This window comes from Colossoma macropomum, unplaced genomic scaffold, assembly GCF_904425465.1.
Source record: "Colossoma macropomum unplaced genomic scaffold, Colossoma_macropomum, whole genome shotgun sequence".
NCBI lineage: Eukaryota > Metazoa > Chordata > Actinopteri > Characiformes > Serrasalmidae > Colossoma > Colossoma macropomum.
The window spans coordinates 33,853,963-33,870,689 of NW_023494789.1; the positions used below are offsets into that span (position 1 = coordinate 33,853,963).

The following is a 16,727-nucleotide window of genomic DNA, read 5'->3' on the forward strand; positions in this document are numbered from 1 at the left end:
GGAGTTTAACAGTGAGGAGGAGGCGCTGCTGTATTTTGGTCGGTACAGCGATGCCCGAGCTGCTCTGCCCTGGGAACAGCGCACACTGAAGGAGAAGGTGATGCATCACCTCGATCGGATGTTCCTGGTTTTCCTCGCCATTTTCGTTGTGGTCGTGCTCTCAGAGGCTGCCTACAAGTTTTGGTACATCACCAACTGGAGGAAGATTATGGAGTTTGTGCTGGACTCTGTGTCCTATTTGCTCACGCAAGACAAGGAGGAGGTGTTGCTTGAACTGTAGGCCTAATAACCGTTTGGACGCTGTATAAATTCGCTGTCTAGTCCAATGAACAAGACATACAAGCTGGTGTTTTGTAATGCTTATTATTTTTCTAATCTCTGGTTCATGATAAAATTGTGACAGTTGCTTGAAATGTGTGTTTTGAGTTGTTATTGTCATAACCGAATAAATTGCTATTGTTACTCCTGTGCTTATATGTCATGTTCTTCTCCCAGTTTTTATATCCTGTGTATCTGGATGGCGTTGTGCGCCAGTGGGCAAAAAAGACGTGCAGAACTACGCCATCTGCTGGATGCGACCAAAACATTTTGAATAGCCATTCATGTCGCCATAGAGAAAATGTTGATAACGGATTAACAATCACTTAAAGCTGGACTCTTTTTGAAACAGCCATTCTGCGATCATCCAAGCATAGTAGCAACGAATACAGTTTAATAGCAGATCATTTTGCGTACCCATAATGACTCAAATAAAATTGAACTACAAAACCCATAGTTCAGTGGCGGCGCGGCGTTGTGGAATAGGGGATAGTGGCGCCATCCACGTGACAGACTTTGTAGTCCATCTTTTACCATCGTTTAACCATCTGGAACAGCGAAATATAACCGAATATAGAGGTAACACGGCAATGTGTAGCACTTGCACTTCATTGATAAAGGGGAACTCAACCAAACTTTAAAAAAGAATCTACGTAATTAAATGTTTGAGATGTAAAATCATTTTACAGTACAGAATGGTTTGATGTGAAATGCTCCATTCTAGAGAGTCGGAATTGTTCATAGTGGTGGTGACAGGAACCAGATGTCCACCTCTAAAAGCTTCCATGAAGTGGTTGGATATATTCTGCCTGATGTCTGAATGTCTGACACTTTGTTTTATGAAAAGAATTTGGCGTAAAATGTATTTTAATCAATTTATTTTAATCCATAAATGCATACTGGGCATTGTAAAGCAAACTAGACCCCCCCCCCACACACACACACACAAAACCCAAAACAAACAAACAACAAACAAACAAACTTGTTTTGTCAAATGTCTGCCTATTGTATGCCTATTTTACCATCATCAGCATTACAAATAAAACCCACAAGACACGTGGAGCTTCACTCGTAGCTTTTGGGAGTAATAAAATGGCTAAATTTGTGCTGTAGACATCGTGACCTTTGGTTCCTATCACCACCACTGTAAAGAAAGCTGAGTCTGTAAGTTTTCTGTGATGAACCACTTCACACGACTGAATTATTCAGAACTTTAAAAAAAACTGGGGAGTTCATCTTTAACCTACGGTTTGAACGCAAACTGCAGGGGGCGATCTTTCCTTCCCTATAGATAAAAGGCTCCCTATGCAGGTAAAATGACTCTTTGCTGCCACCTACAGGGTCCGAATAAAAGGTTCATTTGTACAGTTTTCTGACACTGTCCAATCACAGTGTGCGATTTTGACGAGGCACGCTGGACACCCAATCAGATCCCTAAATACTGCGTCATACCGCGACTATTTTCACTCGGCCTTTCTCTTCCGTCCGGAAATTGCAGCGTGACCGACGTTTCGTGTCTTTCGTAGACTTAAAGTAAGTTATTTTCGGATTCCTGCCCCAGAGTTTAGTAAATGATAGTGTATTAATAATAGTTAGTACATATGACGGGTATATAGGCTAGCACGAACGTTTAAATTGACCAGAAGTGTGGTAACACAGGGAAACCCGTTAGCCCTGCTGACAGCTCGTAGCGTGGTCGCCATACCAGATCAGACCGCGCTCCATTTTGTTTGGTTCTCGGCTGAATATCGGTACCGTGACTCTGTCGGAATATAAACCCTGAACCTGATCTGAATAAGCGCGCGGGGTCGTAGAGCTGTATTTAGTGTGTAGTTCAGACGAGCTGTCTGAATAAATGGACTGAAATAAACAACACAGGCTTATATGCCTACACAGAACTACGCAGAGAAAACAAACTTCCAAGAAGAAACAAGCCTCCAAATTATCAAACATTTCTCCTTTTTAACTTTTTAACTTGGTTAAAGATTTCTTTAAAGGGACGATAAATCACTAACTTCAGAGTAAAGTTCTAATGCCGATTTAACCTATTAGCTGCTGATAACACCGCTGCTACTATTATGTCCGATTGCTTGGATCAGGCGCAAGTTAGTAGTTGGATCTCTAGGAGGAGGGGTGGTGGTGATCAGTGGGAAAAAGGAGATAGTGGTGCCTCAAAAAGTGCACTACACTGTCCCAAGATCGGGGGAAGTTTACGTTCTAAGAATGAAACATGTACAGTAATGCATACAGTAATATGCAAAAGTGTCAAGGGCATCTAAGGAATTCATGTGAAAAGCCATGTATCTGAATAGTAATGTTGATCAGAAAAACAGACTAAACAGACAACATTAGAATAAATACAAATAAGTGAATTAATAAATACATGAATGGTGATTTTTATGTGTGTGAGAGTAGTGTAACCTTTTTCAACGCTCTCTTGAGGAAGCCCAGTGTTTACAGTTAGTATCTGGTACCTAGCTCAGTTAATCAATACTTCATGATATTAATTCAGGTTGCTGATGAAGTAAATTTGTCAAATCAGTGTGATACTTGAAGTGCACTGAGAAGTCAGGAACCAAACCAGTTATAGTGTTACAGTAAAAATGAAAAATAAAAATTTAATTAATTTTTAATGTATTTATTTTAATGTATTTATTCTAATGATAGTGATTTTAGAGGTGAAAATGCTCACTGCCAAGATAGTTTGAAACTCATCTATCTTTTGCACAGTACTGCATATGCAAACCCTGAAGCAGTTCTTTTTAATGATTATTTTTCTTTCCGAGTATTATAACCATCACAAAATTGACATTTGTTTCCTTGTCTAAAAACATTAAACTTTCCATGAGATTGTAATTTGTGCACGTTAAGCACAAAGTTCAGTGTGAACTTTCCATTATTTAATAACATAACTGATTAATGTCTCAGGCACCTAAATTGATTTGAGCTTTTTTGAGAAAGATCAGAAAAGCTGTCCATGTATTTTGGTATTTTTATATTTTTATGGTGTCCGGCTTTTTTTCCTTCCAGAATGCGTTACGTGGCCGCTTACCTTTTGGCTGTGCTGGGTGGAAACACCAGCCCCTCCGCCAAGGATATCAAGAACATCCTGGGGAGTGTCGGAATTGAGGCCGATGATGAACGTCTTAATAAGGTATCTGTTTAAAACATCTACATTTAAAGCATCCCAAACATATTATGAATGTTGTCTCTTTGTGGGCTGCATATTTTTCTTCTTACTAGTGCTATACAGAGCTGGTGAGTAAAGGTATTGTTGTGTGCATCTCCACAGGTCATCAGTGAATTGAATGGCAAAGACATCAATGAAGTCATGAATTCCGGTATGTTTACATTTAATTTTGCTCCTTTGGTTGCTTATTGAGTGGAATTTCTTACAATGTCTCTTTGAATAAGGTAATTATAAGGTAATCTCTCTGTAGGCCTCGCTAAGTTAGCCTCCGTGCCAGCGGGTGGTGCTGTGGCAGTCTCTGCTGCCGCTCCTGGTGGAGGTGGTGGTGGGGCTCCAGCAGCTGGGGAAGCACCTGCAGGTAAGCTATTGATTTTCTGTTTTCATGATTTTGGGTCAGTTTCTGGCCCTTAAGTCTAAACCTTATTGTATTGGGCTGTTTTTTTTTTTCTTTTTTAGTTTTTTTTATAAACACCTGTTATTGACTGTTTAGTGGTATTCAGTAATAGGGTCTTATTAAAATTGACTAATGAGAACTGTTACCTTTTTCTTCTAGCGGAAGAGAAAAAGGAAGAGAAGAAAGAAGAATCTGAAGAGTCAGATGAAGACATGGGCTTTGGCCTCTTTGATTAATCTTTCTTCTTTTCAAAACAATAAAAATGGGAACGTATTTGTGTTAAGTTTGCGTTGAGTTTCATTAATGGTCAGTTTGCATTTTGACTCAAAAGGACACTTTTAAGACATAAATTAGCATTTATGGCAAACTTCAAGTCTTATTCCTCTAATTTGGTGAGTAGTATTTGTGCAGTAATAAAGCAGAGGGTAATTGCTCTATATTTGTTTATTCATAGTCATACAGTAAACATGAAAATGCACTATTTCTCTAACAGTTCCTTTTAAGATCAACATAGGTTTATTGCTTTTAGATTATAACTGAGAATGTGCACTAAAAATGAAGGAGAGAGGGGCATCTATTAAAAACACTCAAATGACTATCAGAGCCTAAAGGAACAGCTTTGTGTAGCCTTCTGTGTTGGTCCACCTTGTACGTAAGACTTCTCCACTGGGCAAGTTCTAAGTCAAAGATTTAGCAATGGCATCAGTTCAGATTCAGTCAAACTGATGGGGAAAGGATTTGGCTTGACAAAGGCACCACAGAAGCATTCATTCATTCATTCATTGGAGATGGAGCAAATGCATGGGGGCCACAATGGTTATAGTGCCCTGATCAGTGGTTCCTAGCATCAGTCATAGTTGCTGTCACAGCGGTGCAGGTGCAAGTACAAGTACCTGAACCAAAAAAAAAAAAACACAGTCTAACCACTGTCAAAGCCTTACCAGTGAGCAGGTCACATTAAAGACAGTGATCTGCATATGTTTGAGTTTCTTATTTTTCCCATTGGTTTTTAACACAACATTCTAAATATGTTTTTATATGAGTAACGGATATTTGTTTTAGTATCATAAACATAATCAAAAGTAGGGACACAATCAGTTCATGTTCCTCTGAAGGTTCTCTCATATTCTCTCGCTGTTGACCAAGACGGTCGCTGAAATTTTGTTATACTTTTATTGATACTCAAAAAAAGACACTGTCTTTTTCAGGTGCGTGCCTGAAGTAAATGGCATTGGCCATGTGACCAATTATACCACCTGTGTAAAAATTTTAATATGAAATCAAAACAACCTGTAATTTAAAACTATTTGCTATTCAGTAGAAAACACACCTGTTTTCGAGCAATACCTAAATAAATACATGAATAAATAAATAAAAATAGTCACAGTTCTGTTTGGCGGGATTAAATGGGTTAAATTCTCACAATCTACACATGTAATTTAGAGCTCAAAGAGCAATGGTCATCTATATTATAGCACCGGTTGGCATGCTGTGATGTACAAAAATAGGTCCACTGTGTAACACAGCATACTTTGGCAGTTCATTGTCATTGCTGACTGCCACAGAGCAACCTGAAGCTCAGCATACTGCTCATGCTCTGTATTATATGGGGAACCAGCTCCTCTTTCTCTACTTCTCGTTTTCTTCAGAGAATTAATAGCAAAGCTTATAGGCAAGTACCTGTTAGCATATATTCATTTGTGTGGGAATTCAATTTGTGTTGGCTTTTACCATAGTACCATACTTTTACCATAATAGTGTGGAAGATCCAGCCTGTGAGTGTTAAATCTGTAGCTTCTTTTCTTCTTGAGTGCAAATATTCACTCTGTAATGTTGCTATGTAATAAAATACATATTATTCATAGAAAACAAAGCAGCAAAGGCAATAAACCCTGGAAACGTTTCCCCTCAGTGTAGGTTGAAAAGGTCTTCCTTTGCCTTCTTTACGAAGTGTAGTGAAGTGGAAATGAAGCGCCTGGAAAGTTCAAGCTCTGAGGGCAGTGGGACAGTATACCAGCCTGACCTGAGAGAACATTTGGGAAAAGAGCAAGGACAGGAGAACAACAAAAAAGAAAGGGATAAGAAAGAAAAGGATAGTGGGGTGGGTGAAGAAAGTGCAGAGAGGGTCTCTGAGCTACTTGAGGAGTACTATCATGGCCTGGAAGACCTTCCATGGAACCTGAACTCACTGGAGCAGTCTTTGTATCTCAGCCTGCCGCAGCGGATAAAGGCAGGTAGGTTTATTTTTCACAGCCAGACAAACCACCATGTTGATTGAAATCATATATTTGAATCTCATCTTGTTTAGTGTTTTACTTTGATGTGTATCTGCAGCTCTGGAGCACATACTTCACTATAATGGTGTAGTGTGTCATGCCAGTGGGCAGTTGCAAAACTTTTGTCCTTCAGTTGCTCACATTCATTTGCAGTCGAGTCAAATGACGTTTTGTTGATTTTCTAAGTGAAAATAAGTACAGATCCTCTACAGAGAACACACTTCTGTATATTTTAATGCTCAGTTAATGTTTATTCACTGAATTTAATATGTCTGGGAAAAAATAAAAATAAATATAGAATGGCCTGTGTAAAAGTTACGGCATATTTTGTACTTATTATTATTATTAAACTGAATAAAATAATAAATAAAATGAAATTGCACTACAATTTGCAGAAAAATATCACATTTAAGCTTGTTCCCATTATTTTCTCTCATAAACAAAACATGTAATTAGACTAGGTATGTATCCAGTTCTACTAAATGACTGTGCCACATAGGACAAATTAAAAAATATGATCATTTTCACTTGAACACACTCATAGTCTTAAAAAATTAATGAGTTGTCATATGTAGTTGTGCACAAAACCACATCACTGAAAGTGATAGTTAAGCCAAAAATCTAATGTACACAATTGTACCCCTTACCCCAAATGTAGTTAATCAGCAAAAATGTTTGGGGTCTGAAGTTTGCCTCTTAGTTGACTTGTTCAAATTTAAGGCATGTGTGTGATGATTTGGGCATGTAGTTTGCACGATGCTAATTCCATGTTAGCTACATTTACCACTTAAGTTGAAGTTTACTTGTAAACACATGCAGTTTTTAGACACTTCACATGTGAAGTATATGTGACTTTTCTGTAAGGGTATGTAAATGCATTGTTTTTTGTGAAATCACAAAACAGTAAATTCAAAACTGGCTGTTTTTGCAGCTTATTTTCCACATATAAACTCTATGAACTGGCAAATGAATGGTATGTTTTAAAACAATGTTTATGTATGTCATCAAAGTCTTTTATTTGAAAAAAAAAGTCAAAAATTTGATTTTCTATATGGGCCCTTAAAGCTTTGCAGTTGTGTTGTTTTTCCAATTTCTAGCCTTGCTCTGTAACCTGGCAGGCCAGTATGGCATCTGGACTTTCCACAACAACTTTTTGCCCTGCCGCCTGATGTCCTACTTGTTTCTGCCCTACACTTTACCTGCCACTGCGATTGTCACACTCTGCTACAGGTTAGAATTCAAGACAAACATTCTATTACGTAAACCTTGCCAATATGTTGTGAGAGAATGTTAACAGGATTGCAATAACCTCAGATGCTACAAAGAAAAAAGCCCTTTAGCAACAGAACATAGGCTTTAAATAATGCTTTTGTATGTGAGCACTAAATAGGTTGGTGTGCTGGATGAGGCAGATTCTTCAAAAGGCTGTGAGAATGTTGACAGATATGATGTGGACTATGAGACGGTTGTCTGTTTTTTCCATGCTCCACTTGAAAAGACACCTGTCGAGCAGGTAAGTCCTGTGACAGTACTGTAAATGTTAGTCACATGCACAGTCACTATATCAGTGTGCTTTCCCCAGCTAAGGAGACCAAGTTTCTGATTGTTTTTTCTAGAATTCAACTGCTAGACCAATCTGAATAATAGCTTCAAGATGTTTTTTTCAGTCCTATCATTTCTCCTTAGATGTTATCCTTGCATTTTTCAGATTCCCACTTTCGCCTTCGCCGGTTTTTCTGTTTCCACCTATACTTTGTTCATCTGCATTGTGTGTGCCACCTTTACCCTCCGTGTCTGCTGCGTGCTTTCCTCATTTGCCTGCACTTCTTTTAAACCCTCTTCATCTCCTCTGTCTTGCATTGCACTTTGTACCATGGTGCATCTTGGCCTTCACTTCGAAGGAGCAATTACAGCCTGACAAGCAGACGCAGTCCCTCCACTCACAACAGTGCTCTGTCTGCCTCCAGTTGTCCACCGTCAACTGCTCCTACATTGAGAGCCCCAAACCTGCATCCTTTGACTTCTTCCTCAACTTAGAACTAGAAGTTGACTGCTATTCTCAAGCAAATCTGCCATGTGAGAGAACCTTCCGCAAGCCACTGAGCTCCAAGTAGGCCAGTATAGGAAACCGCAGGCTGCAGAGTGGCAATGATGGTGTTAATTATGTAGAAATCCTGCCTCACCCATGTTACCTAATATACCTAAGGACAGCCCAAGCACTGGTTATGATTATCTTTCTGAAGGTGACCTGATAATCAGCTGGTATGAAGATAAATCATTTCCTTTAGTCAGTTTTTGGCTGGTTCTGAAATTCTTTATTACAATACATTCATTATTACAAAATGTAAAGTGCTTGACATTATCAGATGTAGAATCTGATTTCAAATATGTCATAGAAAGAAATGAAATAAATATTTTCAAAAATATATTTATTGATGATCTTTCTTTATAACTATGTGTATGCCTGCATACACACAGAGTATATAGAGCATATATATATATATAAAGAGCTTAAGTGCTAACATTAAACAGAATTAAATAATTTTGTTCTCACAGTACAAGTGTTATTTTGTGTAACGACGCTTCAAGGGGAACTCCACCGATTTTTCAAAATATCTGCATAATTAAATGGCTAGGATGTGAACAAAATCATTCAGAGTGGTCTGATGTGAAATGCTCCGTTCTAAAGAAACATGCTAGGATAGGAACCAGATGTCTGAAGTGTTTAATGCCGCTAAAAACCACCTTACAGAATGTACGCTGCCTGATGTTTGCCATGTTGATAGATTTGAGACAAGGTTTTTGACCTAAAACATATTCAATTTTAAATGCATTCATCATGGAGAGGTACATGCAAGGTATTTTAAGGCAAAGTGGTACCCAAAGAATACCTTTTTTTTCATAGTTACTTTTTGGTACCATTGTCAACATTATATAAAACTCAGAAGATGTGTAGGTTCCCTGGTCATTTTGGGTAATAAATGTCTATATTTGTGTTGTGGAACTTGTGACCTTTAATTCCTCTCACCACCACTGTAAAGAAATCCAGGTCAGGAAGTTTCTCTACAGTGTCAATTTACGTCAAACTGAATTATGCAGTGATTGAAAAAAGGTGGAATTCCCCTTTAAATGTTATTGAGACCTTTTGCACATTCCAGTGAGTTAACCTATAATTAGGTATCTGCTGAAAACCTTGTATGACAGATACAATCTGCTGTCATGGTATTATTGCTTTACAGGTAATTCCTTGGCTGTGAAGTAAAGTTTTTACTACCTACTTTATTACATATGGCTGTTGTTGGAAGAAAACCTTGTATCTCCAAAATGACAACATACTTTACTTTTAATGTAAGTCAATGGACCCAGACTGTTTTCCAAGTCATTCTGGGCTACTTCTTTGGGTCCATTCTTCATGAAATTTACACACTATGTAAAGGGCAAAAGGCATTTTCAAATTATGCAAAAAACTGAAAAACAACAAAAATGGAGATACGAGATTTTCTTCAGACAGCAGTGATATGTTTTTGGTTGTGGCAAATGCAAAATGTCTCGGAAAAGTATATACTTAGATACGGCTGCATAAAAGTACGCTGTTTTTCCTACTTCTTGGCTGTTGCTCAGAGAACAAAGGGCATTTTGTGTGTCGTGTGCTGCCTCTGATAGCAAAAACCCTTGCAATCATGACAGCTCGCAAAGTGGCCTGATTTGTGGCACTGCATATCTCATAAAATAGTAGACACTAAGTAGTATGTGATATGGTTAGTATAGTAATATGACCTCTGTAATTATTAAGCTTTACAGCTTTCTCTCACAGCCTTCATCTAGATGAATATTTCTAAGAGGTTAAAGCTCAGAAGATGTCATGACGATTTGCCACCACCCCCTGGAGGTCATCCAACCCTCTGAAATGCAACCTCACGTCAGTTCTTCTTCATATTATGCCTTCTGAAAGAAAAAAAAAAGTTCTTTAAGCCTTTAAACTGTAAGGGACTCGTGTGTGAGCCCATACTTCAGTTTATCATTCCTATACCTACAGAACTTACACATTAACAGTAGTTACTGAATAATTAATTAATAGTGGTAACTGAACAATAGGTCTTACATATTTAACTGAATAAAACACTTAGGGGCAGTTTCCTAGATAAGGATTAAACCTAGTCCTGGACTACATTTTCCTTTCAATGGAGAATCTTCATTCAGAACGCCTTGTAGTCCAGAAACAGGCTTTATCCCTGTCTGGGTAATCAGCCTGTAGGGTTCAAAAGATTAAACTGAACTGTGGCTGACATTATGACCACAAATTATGTTGACTATATTTTGACTATGAACGCAAACATCTATATGACTAAGAGGTGATTCAGTGTGAAGGTAGAAAGGAGCAAAAGTTTTGCTTTAGAAACAACTCTGACTCACCACTCTCCTTTGTCAGAGCTCTTCTTTTATTTCTCTGATATTATGTCACTGATGTGAGGATGGCTCTCGCTTGTATGAGTGAACCGATCCTTTAGGTACTGATTCCCAAAACCAAGGATGTGCCCAGGAGCATGGCGAGAGAGACCAGCCACTCGGGCCGTGAAGTCCAGCGTAAAGGCAAACTTCACCAGCTCTGGAGCTGCCATGGGAGGTTGCTTGGGGAGCTCAGTACTTAGTACATACTGGTCTGCCAATTGCTGGAAGGAGCCATAGGAGAGCTTCGTGAAGTAGGAGCTAATGGCGGGATTCTCCTTCAGCTGTGGGGAAGAGTAAAGAGGTTCCGTTTTAAGTGTCTTCCAAATGTTCAACTCATGTAATATTGTTTTAAAAAGGACTCCATTTGTGGCTTTTGGATGGAATTGCTTTAAGCGAGTGGTCACCAACCCTCCTCCTGTAAACCTGCTTTCCTACAGAGTTTAGTTCCAACCTGAATCTAACATGCTGTCCTCCGCTTACCTTACACTAATGCGTCTGATTCAGCCAGTCACACACTTCTGAGGAGGTTAGTTAGCTGCAACAGGTGTGGTAGATTTTGGTTTGAACCAGATTCTGCAGGAAAGTAGATCTCCAGGACCAAGGTTGGTGACCACTGCTCTAAGTGATGGACACTACTGACACATAATGTGATGGAAGTGTAAAGCCCTCTAAAGCCGAGTGGAAAAACATTACCTTGGAATCTATGACATCCCCGTTTTGCTTTATCAACGTAATGATCCTCTCAATAACTTCCTCTTGAGTAACTGACAAGACAGAATATGAAAGAATTATGAGGAACTATAAAAGCATGTCCTGTTTAAATTCTCCAGTTTTGCATAATCAGAGCCTTTCTGACAATGTTTCCAATCTAGCACTTTTTTATGCAAATACGTGTAAATGTACATGTATGTTAAAACTCTTAACGCAACATAACTATGTCTTAAGCAACAGACTTTATTCTCAGTCCAAGCCAATAAGCAGTACTCACTGGGTAAGCCATTTATGTCTGTAGGTTGAACTGCATCAAGGATAGTTCTGTTGTCCTCTGCTGGACTGTTTTTCACCTCATGCACGATCTTCTGCAGCTCCTCTGACATTTTCTCATAATAAGCACTAGTAGGCTCGACCTCCTCAATTGCTGCAAAAATGATTGCGATTAAAATGTGTCTTTAGCTTTCATTTGTACAAATGTGCACAAAAAATAATGTATGCATCAGAAAGAGAAACATTATAAACATATAGCAGGTGTTTTAAAGCAAACTCACTATACTCATAAAAAAGAACTGCTAAGAGTGTGTTAGTGATGCTGATACAACCACCATGAATATTTGGCAAGGGATGCTTACATACATAATATTAATTCATAACAGTAAAATATTAGCATTAACTGTGACAGCAGCAAGTCATCACTGTCAGAACAAAGCTTTGTATCTACCTTTTTGCAGTTTACTGTAAATTTAAAGACAACCGCGTTTGCCAAAAGCTGTGAATCTTGTAGAAAGTGAGCAAATATCCAAGTAGCCAAGCACCATGTTGGTGATGCCTAATTTTGACGTTTGCAACCAAAATTCTGAAAATTACATACAAAGCTGCAAAGTGGTCTTGTGACATCTTCTGAAATTCAGTTTCTGTCTTATGGATTTATTACTATCCAAGTTATAACTGATTTATTCTTATCCATTAGAAAAGTTGTACCAAGCAATAATGACCAGGTAGACTCGAAATGATCAGGTGATTAACTGAAAACTTGGGTAAGGAAGTAAAAGTACTCAGACATAAGTGGGACAAACTTTAATGTCCCTTTCTCTAATGTAGGTTAGTAACCTTCGTTTAGATGATGGGTAAAGATTTTAGGCATGGAGTGAATGGAGTTTGTCCAACTGATGCTTGACCAGGTTTCTCTTTTGGATGGCAGATACTGAGCCCTTTCTGTCTCTTTTTACGACTTCAGCACATCTTTCACGCGTGATTTTGGAATTTTAAAAAGTTATATCTGAAATTATGTACTTTTGAGTATGAATATGTAATTGTATTTTACATGCAAGATCTATAAAAAATGTTTGCTGTACACAATAGTGTAATTATTCTACATTTCCTATACCTACATTTCACCATGGTATCAGAAGACAGGTCTAGAGTTAATGGTCTCCCAGTGGCTTTATCTTGTCCCATGTCCCTGCTGCATCTCTTCAGTGATGACCTCCTCTGGGACCGCCTTCTTCTAAATGATCTACGACGCAAGCTGATGGCATCACCATTGCTGAGAACATCAGGTAAAGGCAGGCAGGAGGTCGAGGGACTTGAAGCCTCTGGAGGAGCAAGGGCTCCTTCAGGTCTCGTGTCCTCTCCATCTTGTTCCTCCTGCTTCTCACTATTTCCCCTGGAGAACCACCCCAGGACACTCTTCCATACTGAATATTTCTTACTCTTCTTGATCTCTTTGGGTTTCTTTTCCTCTGTTGAGCTTTCCAGGTGGTCAGCTAGAGGGGTCTGTGGTAAAGCTTCATCCTTGATCTCTTGTTTACAGGCTTTGTTTGGTTGTTTACCATCTCGTTTGTCTTTATCAAAGTGTAAAAACCACTTCTTGGGCTTCCCATCAGATTTGCGAGATGCGCTGGATCCATCATTCCTACTGAGAGTGCCTCTTTTCTTCCACAGTTTAGATTTGATCTCAGGGTTATCTCCTGTTGCCTGGAGCTTGCTCTGGGTTTCTGGCTCAGAGAATGCTTCATCTTTACGAAGGTCCTCCACCAAATCTGAGGCATCAAGGTGAATGGAGGTGTCGCTAGAATGTTTACGATCCCTCTTATCTCTCTCAGCAAGAGTGACCCACTTGTGTGTCCGACGCTCTCGGCGATGTGGAGACTGTGCCCCATCATTAAGGCTCAGGCTTCTCTTCACATAGGTCTCCAGGAGCCGCTTGCTGTCATTCTCACCCACTAAGAGCACCTGGGGACTGGGCTGTGCAATATGCTCAGTCAAAGTCATTCTGGTAACTGTGTGTAATCCTAGTAGAAAGTAAAAGAAGAAGAAAATTAATATATATTTAATTTCATTTTTCATTAACTAGACACACAGACCACCTTTAAACACAACAGGCATAGTATATTTCTGTATAATTAAATCGGTAAGATAACGTTAAATAACAAAGTCATTCAGATTCTACAGAAACTTGCAGAGTCTGAATTGTTCACAACAATGTTGATAGGAACCAGACATCTAAGCTAGAAAGCTATTTTATATTATGTGATACCTGAGACATCGTTTTATGATATTTTTGAGATAAGATTTTTAACTAGAATACCCTGCATGTGAAAAGGTACCTGCAGGGTGTTCCAAGACACTAAATAGTTCCCAAAAAAAAATATATTCTCTGTTTCAGATTTACTACCGTTTTACCTTTATCAACACTACATATAAAAAGGCAAGAGACGTGTAGGTTCAGTGGTTGTTTTCAATAGTAAATAAGATGTCTATATTTGTTCTGTAGCCATCACACACAATTTTTAAGGGGTGCATAAGTGATAGACTTACTATATTGGTGGGGAGGATAAAGTTAGTCACATTTACTAGACACATTTACTTGTTACATTAATTTCTAGTTTATGTTAAACGAAATACTGTTTCTTACCACAGTTTTACATTTGACTGCATCTGTCCACTGTTTAATATAACTAGATACTGACACTGTCGTTTCTTTTTTTTTCCTCATTTTACAATTATCATTGGATGACTTCCTGAAGAAAAACAGATTAATAAAAGCATGAACAGACATAACTTAAGAACAAAGGCTGTTTGGGAGATAATCTAGTATCCAGTAACTAACTCATTTCACAAACATAAAGGGTTATACAGTAATACATAATATAGACATGCATACATTTCACCTGTTACATATCCTCTCAATTACTTTGTGCTAATGTTGAAGACACTTTCATTACCAACGTGTTCATCTCCATGTTGGCTCCTGGTGACTCTGTTTACTTTACCAACCTGCCAACAGGCGAGCCAGCATGTGTAGTATTTAACAATTCTTATTTTTCCTTTCGTATAAGAGAAAACGAGTAAACTAAATGTGACTGTTCGTTATACAGAAAAGAGATGAGGTCCTTACCTTTTTCTGAAATGTTTGTGTTTGCTAACCGTTCAGAATACAGATGAAACTAAACCTGGGTGACAGGGAGGCGACTTCATCTCCACTTCCTGACGCCTGCATAGACATATCTCTCTTGTGGTCCCGCCCCCTCGTGGTGACAACCAATCGCTGGCTGGGGTTTTCTAACGACTCGACGTAATTCGCGTGCAGGTAAATGAGGGTGATATGAGCTGTGGAGAGTCAGGTGCTGTGGGGGTTTTTGGAGGCTATTGTTTACGGTATCTGTTCACTGCTCTGTATGAGGAAGTGCGCTCACATTTAACAGAAGCTGCTCCATAGTCCGGTCAGGTTTTATAACCCGCTAATGACGCTGTAAATAGGCTGTCTGACAGTGTTTGCCTTTCTGTCTGACTATCCCTTTAGATCTCTACTGCATTAGTTTTGTTAAAGCTAAACTAAGGCAAATGGTGTTGGAATAAATCGTCCACGCGACAGTATAATAAAGAAAATTGGTATTTAGTTTTAATTTTGCTTTCAACAAAACCTTTTCTTTGGGTTTTTTAGTTATTGCTTTTTTTTAATGTCTGGCCAGAAGACCCAAATAAGTAGGCCAAACACCCAGCTCTGATCCTGTAGGTTAAATGTCCAGGATTTGAATGCCTTTTAAGTTGAGTTGGAACTAAAGTGGTATGAAACTCTGCAATTACAAGAAAAAATGGTGCTTTGAATTGACATAATTAAAATGTGTCTCCCCAACATACTGTACATACTGTATACTGTACATATTTGAGAAATCAGAGGCACTTGAGAACTTGACAGCAGAGGTGCTTAACTCTTATAGCACATCCTTTATTTACTCACAGATTGTTTGTGTACTGTCTATTTCATGTATAGTATATATTTTTCTATGTTTATTTTTCATCGAATTTAGTTTTATGTTGACACCTGCACAAGAGAAATTCTTTGAACACAGGAATAAAGATTCTGATTCTGATGAATAAAATATATTTCACAAACACATGTATTGCCAAAACAAGTGATCTTAAGGAAAGCGTTTGTGTTGATAACATGTAGCTTATTGTCGTCTCCAAAGAAAAGCATGTATCTATTTTTTTTCTGATTTTTACTTTTCTATATGATTTGAGCACAGCAGCAGTCCTTTACATTGTCTGAAAATTTCATAATGAATGAACCAATAGAAATGCTCACAAAATTGCCTGGAATGAAATATCTTTACATGAACTTACATTCAAAGTAAAGAATGTTTTTGACCCCTCCTGTAAAGAGATATTTGTTTTTATGATATGATATTTCATTGGAGTGCAACCACTGTACCCAGTTGAATCACAAATCATTTTGTCAGTGTGTTCACTCTCACAACAGATGTGTTATAATCAGCACTTAGTGTCCTACACTTTTGGAAAGGCTCTATGTTTAATAGCAGACAAAGATCAGGAATTTCTGCAAAATGTTAGTTCTTCTGATACTGCTCCAAGCAGACAAACTGAATCAATATAAAACTTCCTCAAAGCGAAATCAAATGAAACTGAAATTCAAACATGATCTCTGTAGCAATACCGTAGCAATACATAGCAATACTGTTATTATTAGGAGCCGTCAAGTCACTTTTGACTCCTGGAGACCATATAGGTAGTATTTCTCCAGATTGTCCTGTTTTCTGTTTGGGTCTTCAGGCTTCTTAAGGGCTCATTCATGATTACTCTTATTTTTTTTTATTTTTTCCCATCCATCTTGTAGCTGGTTATCCTCTTCTTGTTTTACCTTCAACTGTTCCAAGCTTAATTATCTTTTCCCAAGAACTGACTCTTCTCATTTGTCCATGAGAATGCCTAATCTTCCTGATGATAATTACAAATTAATATGTGTATTTTACAAAGACCTAAAATTAAGTTATATTACATGATATTTCCTTTGCATCTTGATAAACCTCCCAATTGAATACTCATTAGCCATACTACACATGGTGCTTCAAGGGTTCTTTAG

General features: G+C 38.3%; 3 protein-coding genes across 6 annotated transcripts; 2 read left to right on the forward strand and 1 right to left on the reverse strand.

Moving 5' to 3' along the window:
* The first annotated feature begins 1,721 nt into the window (after nucleotides 1-1,721).
* Nucleotides 1,722-4,185, forward strand: rplp2 (ribosomal protein, large P2). Its single transcript, XM_036571074.1, has 5 exons — nucleotides 1,722-1,851; nucleotides 3,349-3,472; nucleotides 3,611-3,659; nucleotides 3,759-3,866; nucleotides 4,062-4,185. Exons 2-5 carry the CDS (start codon nucleotides 3,350-3,352, stop codon nucleotides 4,136-4,138), a joined length of 357 nt encoding a protein of 118 aa, XP_036426967.1. The 5' UTR covers nucleotides 1,722-1,851; nucleotide 3,349; the 3' UTR covers nucleotides 4,139-4,185.
* Nucleotides 4,186-5,323: 1,138 nt separating this feature from the next.
* Nucleotides 5,324-8,604, forward strand: LOC118807561 (1-acylglycerol-3-phosphate O-acyltransferase PNPLA3-like). Of its 4 annotated transcripts, XM_036569592.1 has the most exons (5): nucleotides 5,324-5,574; nucleotides 5,815-6,136; nucleotides 7,276-7,408; nucleotides 7,569-7,691; nucleotides 7,887-8,604. In XM_036569592.1, the coding sequence occupies exons 2-5, from the start codon at nucleotides 5,869-5,871 to the stop codon at nucleotides 8,290-8,292; spliced, it is 930 nt and encodes a 309-aa protein (XP_036425485.1). In that variant the 5' UTR covers nucleotides 5,324-5,574; nucleotides 5,815-5,868; the 3' UTR covers nucleotides 8,293-8,604. The 4 variants fall into 4 exon arrangements, with proteins under 4 accessions (XP_036425485.1, XP_036425484.1, XP_036425486.1 ...); XM_036569591.1 differs by having other exon boundaries at nucleotides 5,325-6,136; XM_036569593.1 differs by having other exon boundaries at nucleotides 5,334-6,136; nucleotides 8,080-8,604.
* Nucleotides 8,605-10,013: 1,409 nt separating this feature from the next.
* LOC118808415 lies at nucleotides 10,014-15,778 on the reverse strand. The gene is made up of 6 exons (XM_036571075.1): nucleotides 14,742-15,778; nucleotides 12,733-13,635; nucleotides 11,616-11,765; nucleotides 11,321-11,391; nucleotides 10,592-10,908; nucleotides 10,014-10,123 (listed from the first exon to the last, which is right to left on the reverse strand). Exons 2-5 carry the CDS (start codon nucleotides 13,613-13,615, stop codon nucleotides 10,618-10,620), a joined length of 1,395 nt encoding a protein of 464 aa, XP_036426968.1. The 5' UTR covers nucleotides 13,616-13,635; nucleotides 14,742-15,778; the 3' UTR covers nucleotides 10,014-10,123; nucleotides 10,592-10,617.
* Between the last annotated feature and the right edge of the window lie 949 nt (nucleotides 15,779-16,727).

Bases quoted from the DNA above. Each gene is read 5' to 3' on its own strand.
- rplp2 (XM_036571074.1), top strand. From the start codon at position 3,350: ATGCGTTACGTGGCCGCTTACCTTTTGGCTGTGCTGGGTGGAAACACC. The intron at 3,660-3,758 runs GTATGTTTACAT...ATCTCTCTGTAG, and splicing joins CAATGAAGTCATGAATTCCG to GCCTCGCTAAGTTAGCCTCC. The intron at 3,867-4,061 runs GTAAGCTATTGA...TTTTTCTTCTAG, and splicing joins AGCTGGGGAAGCACCTGCAG to CGGAAGAGAAAAAGGAAGAG.
- LOC118807561 (XM_036569592.1), top strand. From the start codon at position 5,869: ATGAAGCGCCTGGAAAGTTCAAGCTCTGAGGGCAGTGGGACAGTATAC. The intron at 6,137-7,275 runs GTAGGTTTATTT...TCCAATTTCTAG, and splicing joins GCCGCAGCGGATAAAGGCAG to CCTTGCTCTGTAACCTGGCA. The intron at 7,692-7,886 runs GTAAGTCCTGTG...TGCATTTTTCAG, and splicing joins AAAAGACACCTGTCGAGCAG to ATTCCCACTTTCGCCTTCGC.
- LOC118808415 (XM_036571075.1), bottom strand. From the start codon at position 13,615: ATGACTTTGACTGAGCATATTGCACAGCCCAGTCCCCAGGTGCTCTTA. The intron at 11,392-11,615 runs GTGAGTACTGCT...CTGTCTTGTCAG, and splicing joins AGACATAAATGGCTTACCCA to TTACTCAAGAGGAAGTTATT. The intron at 10,909-11,320 runs GTAATGTTTTTC...TCTTCCCCACAG, and splicing joins GGGATGTCATAGATTCCAAG to CTGAAGGAGAATCCCGCCAT.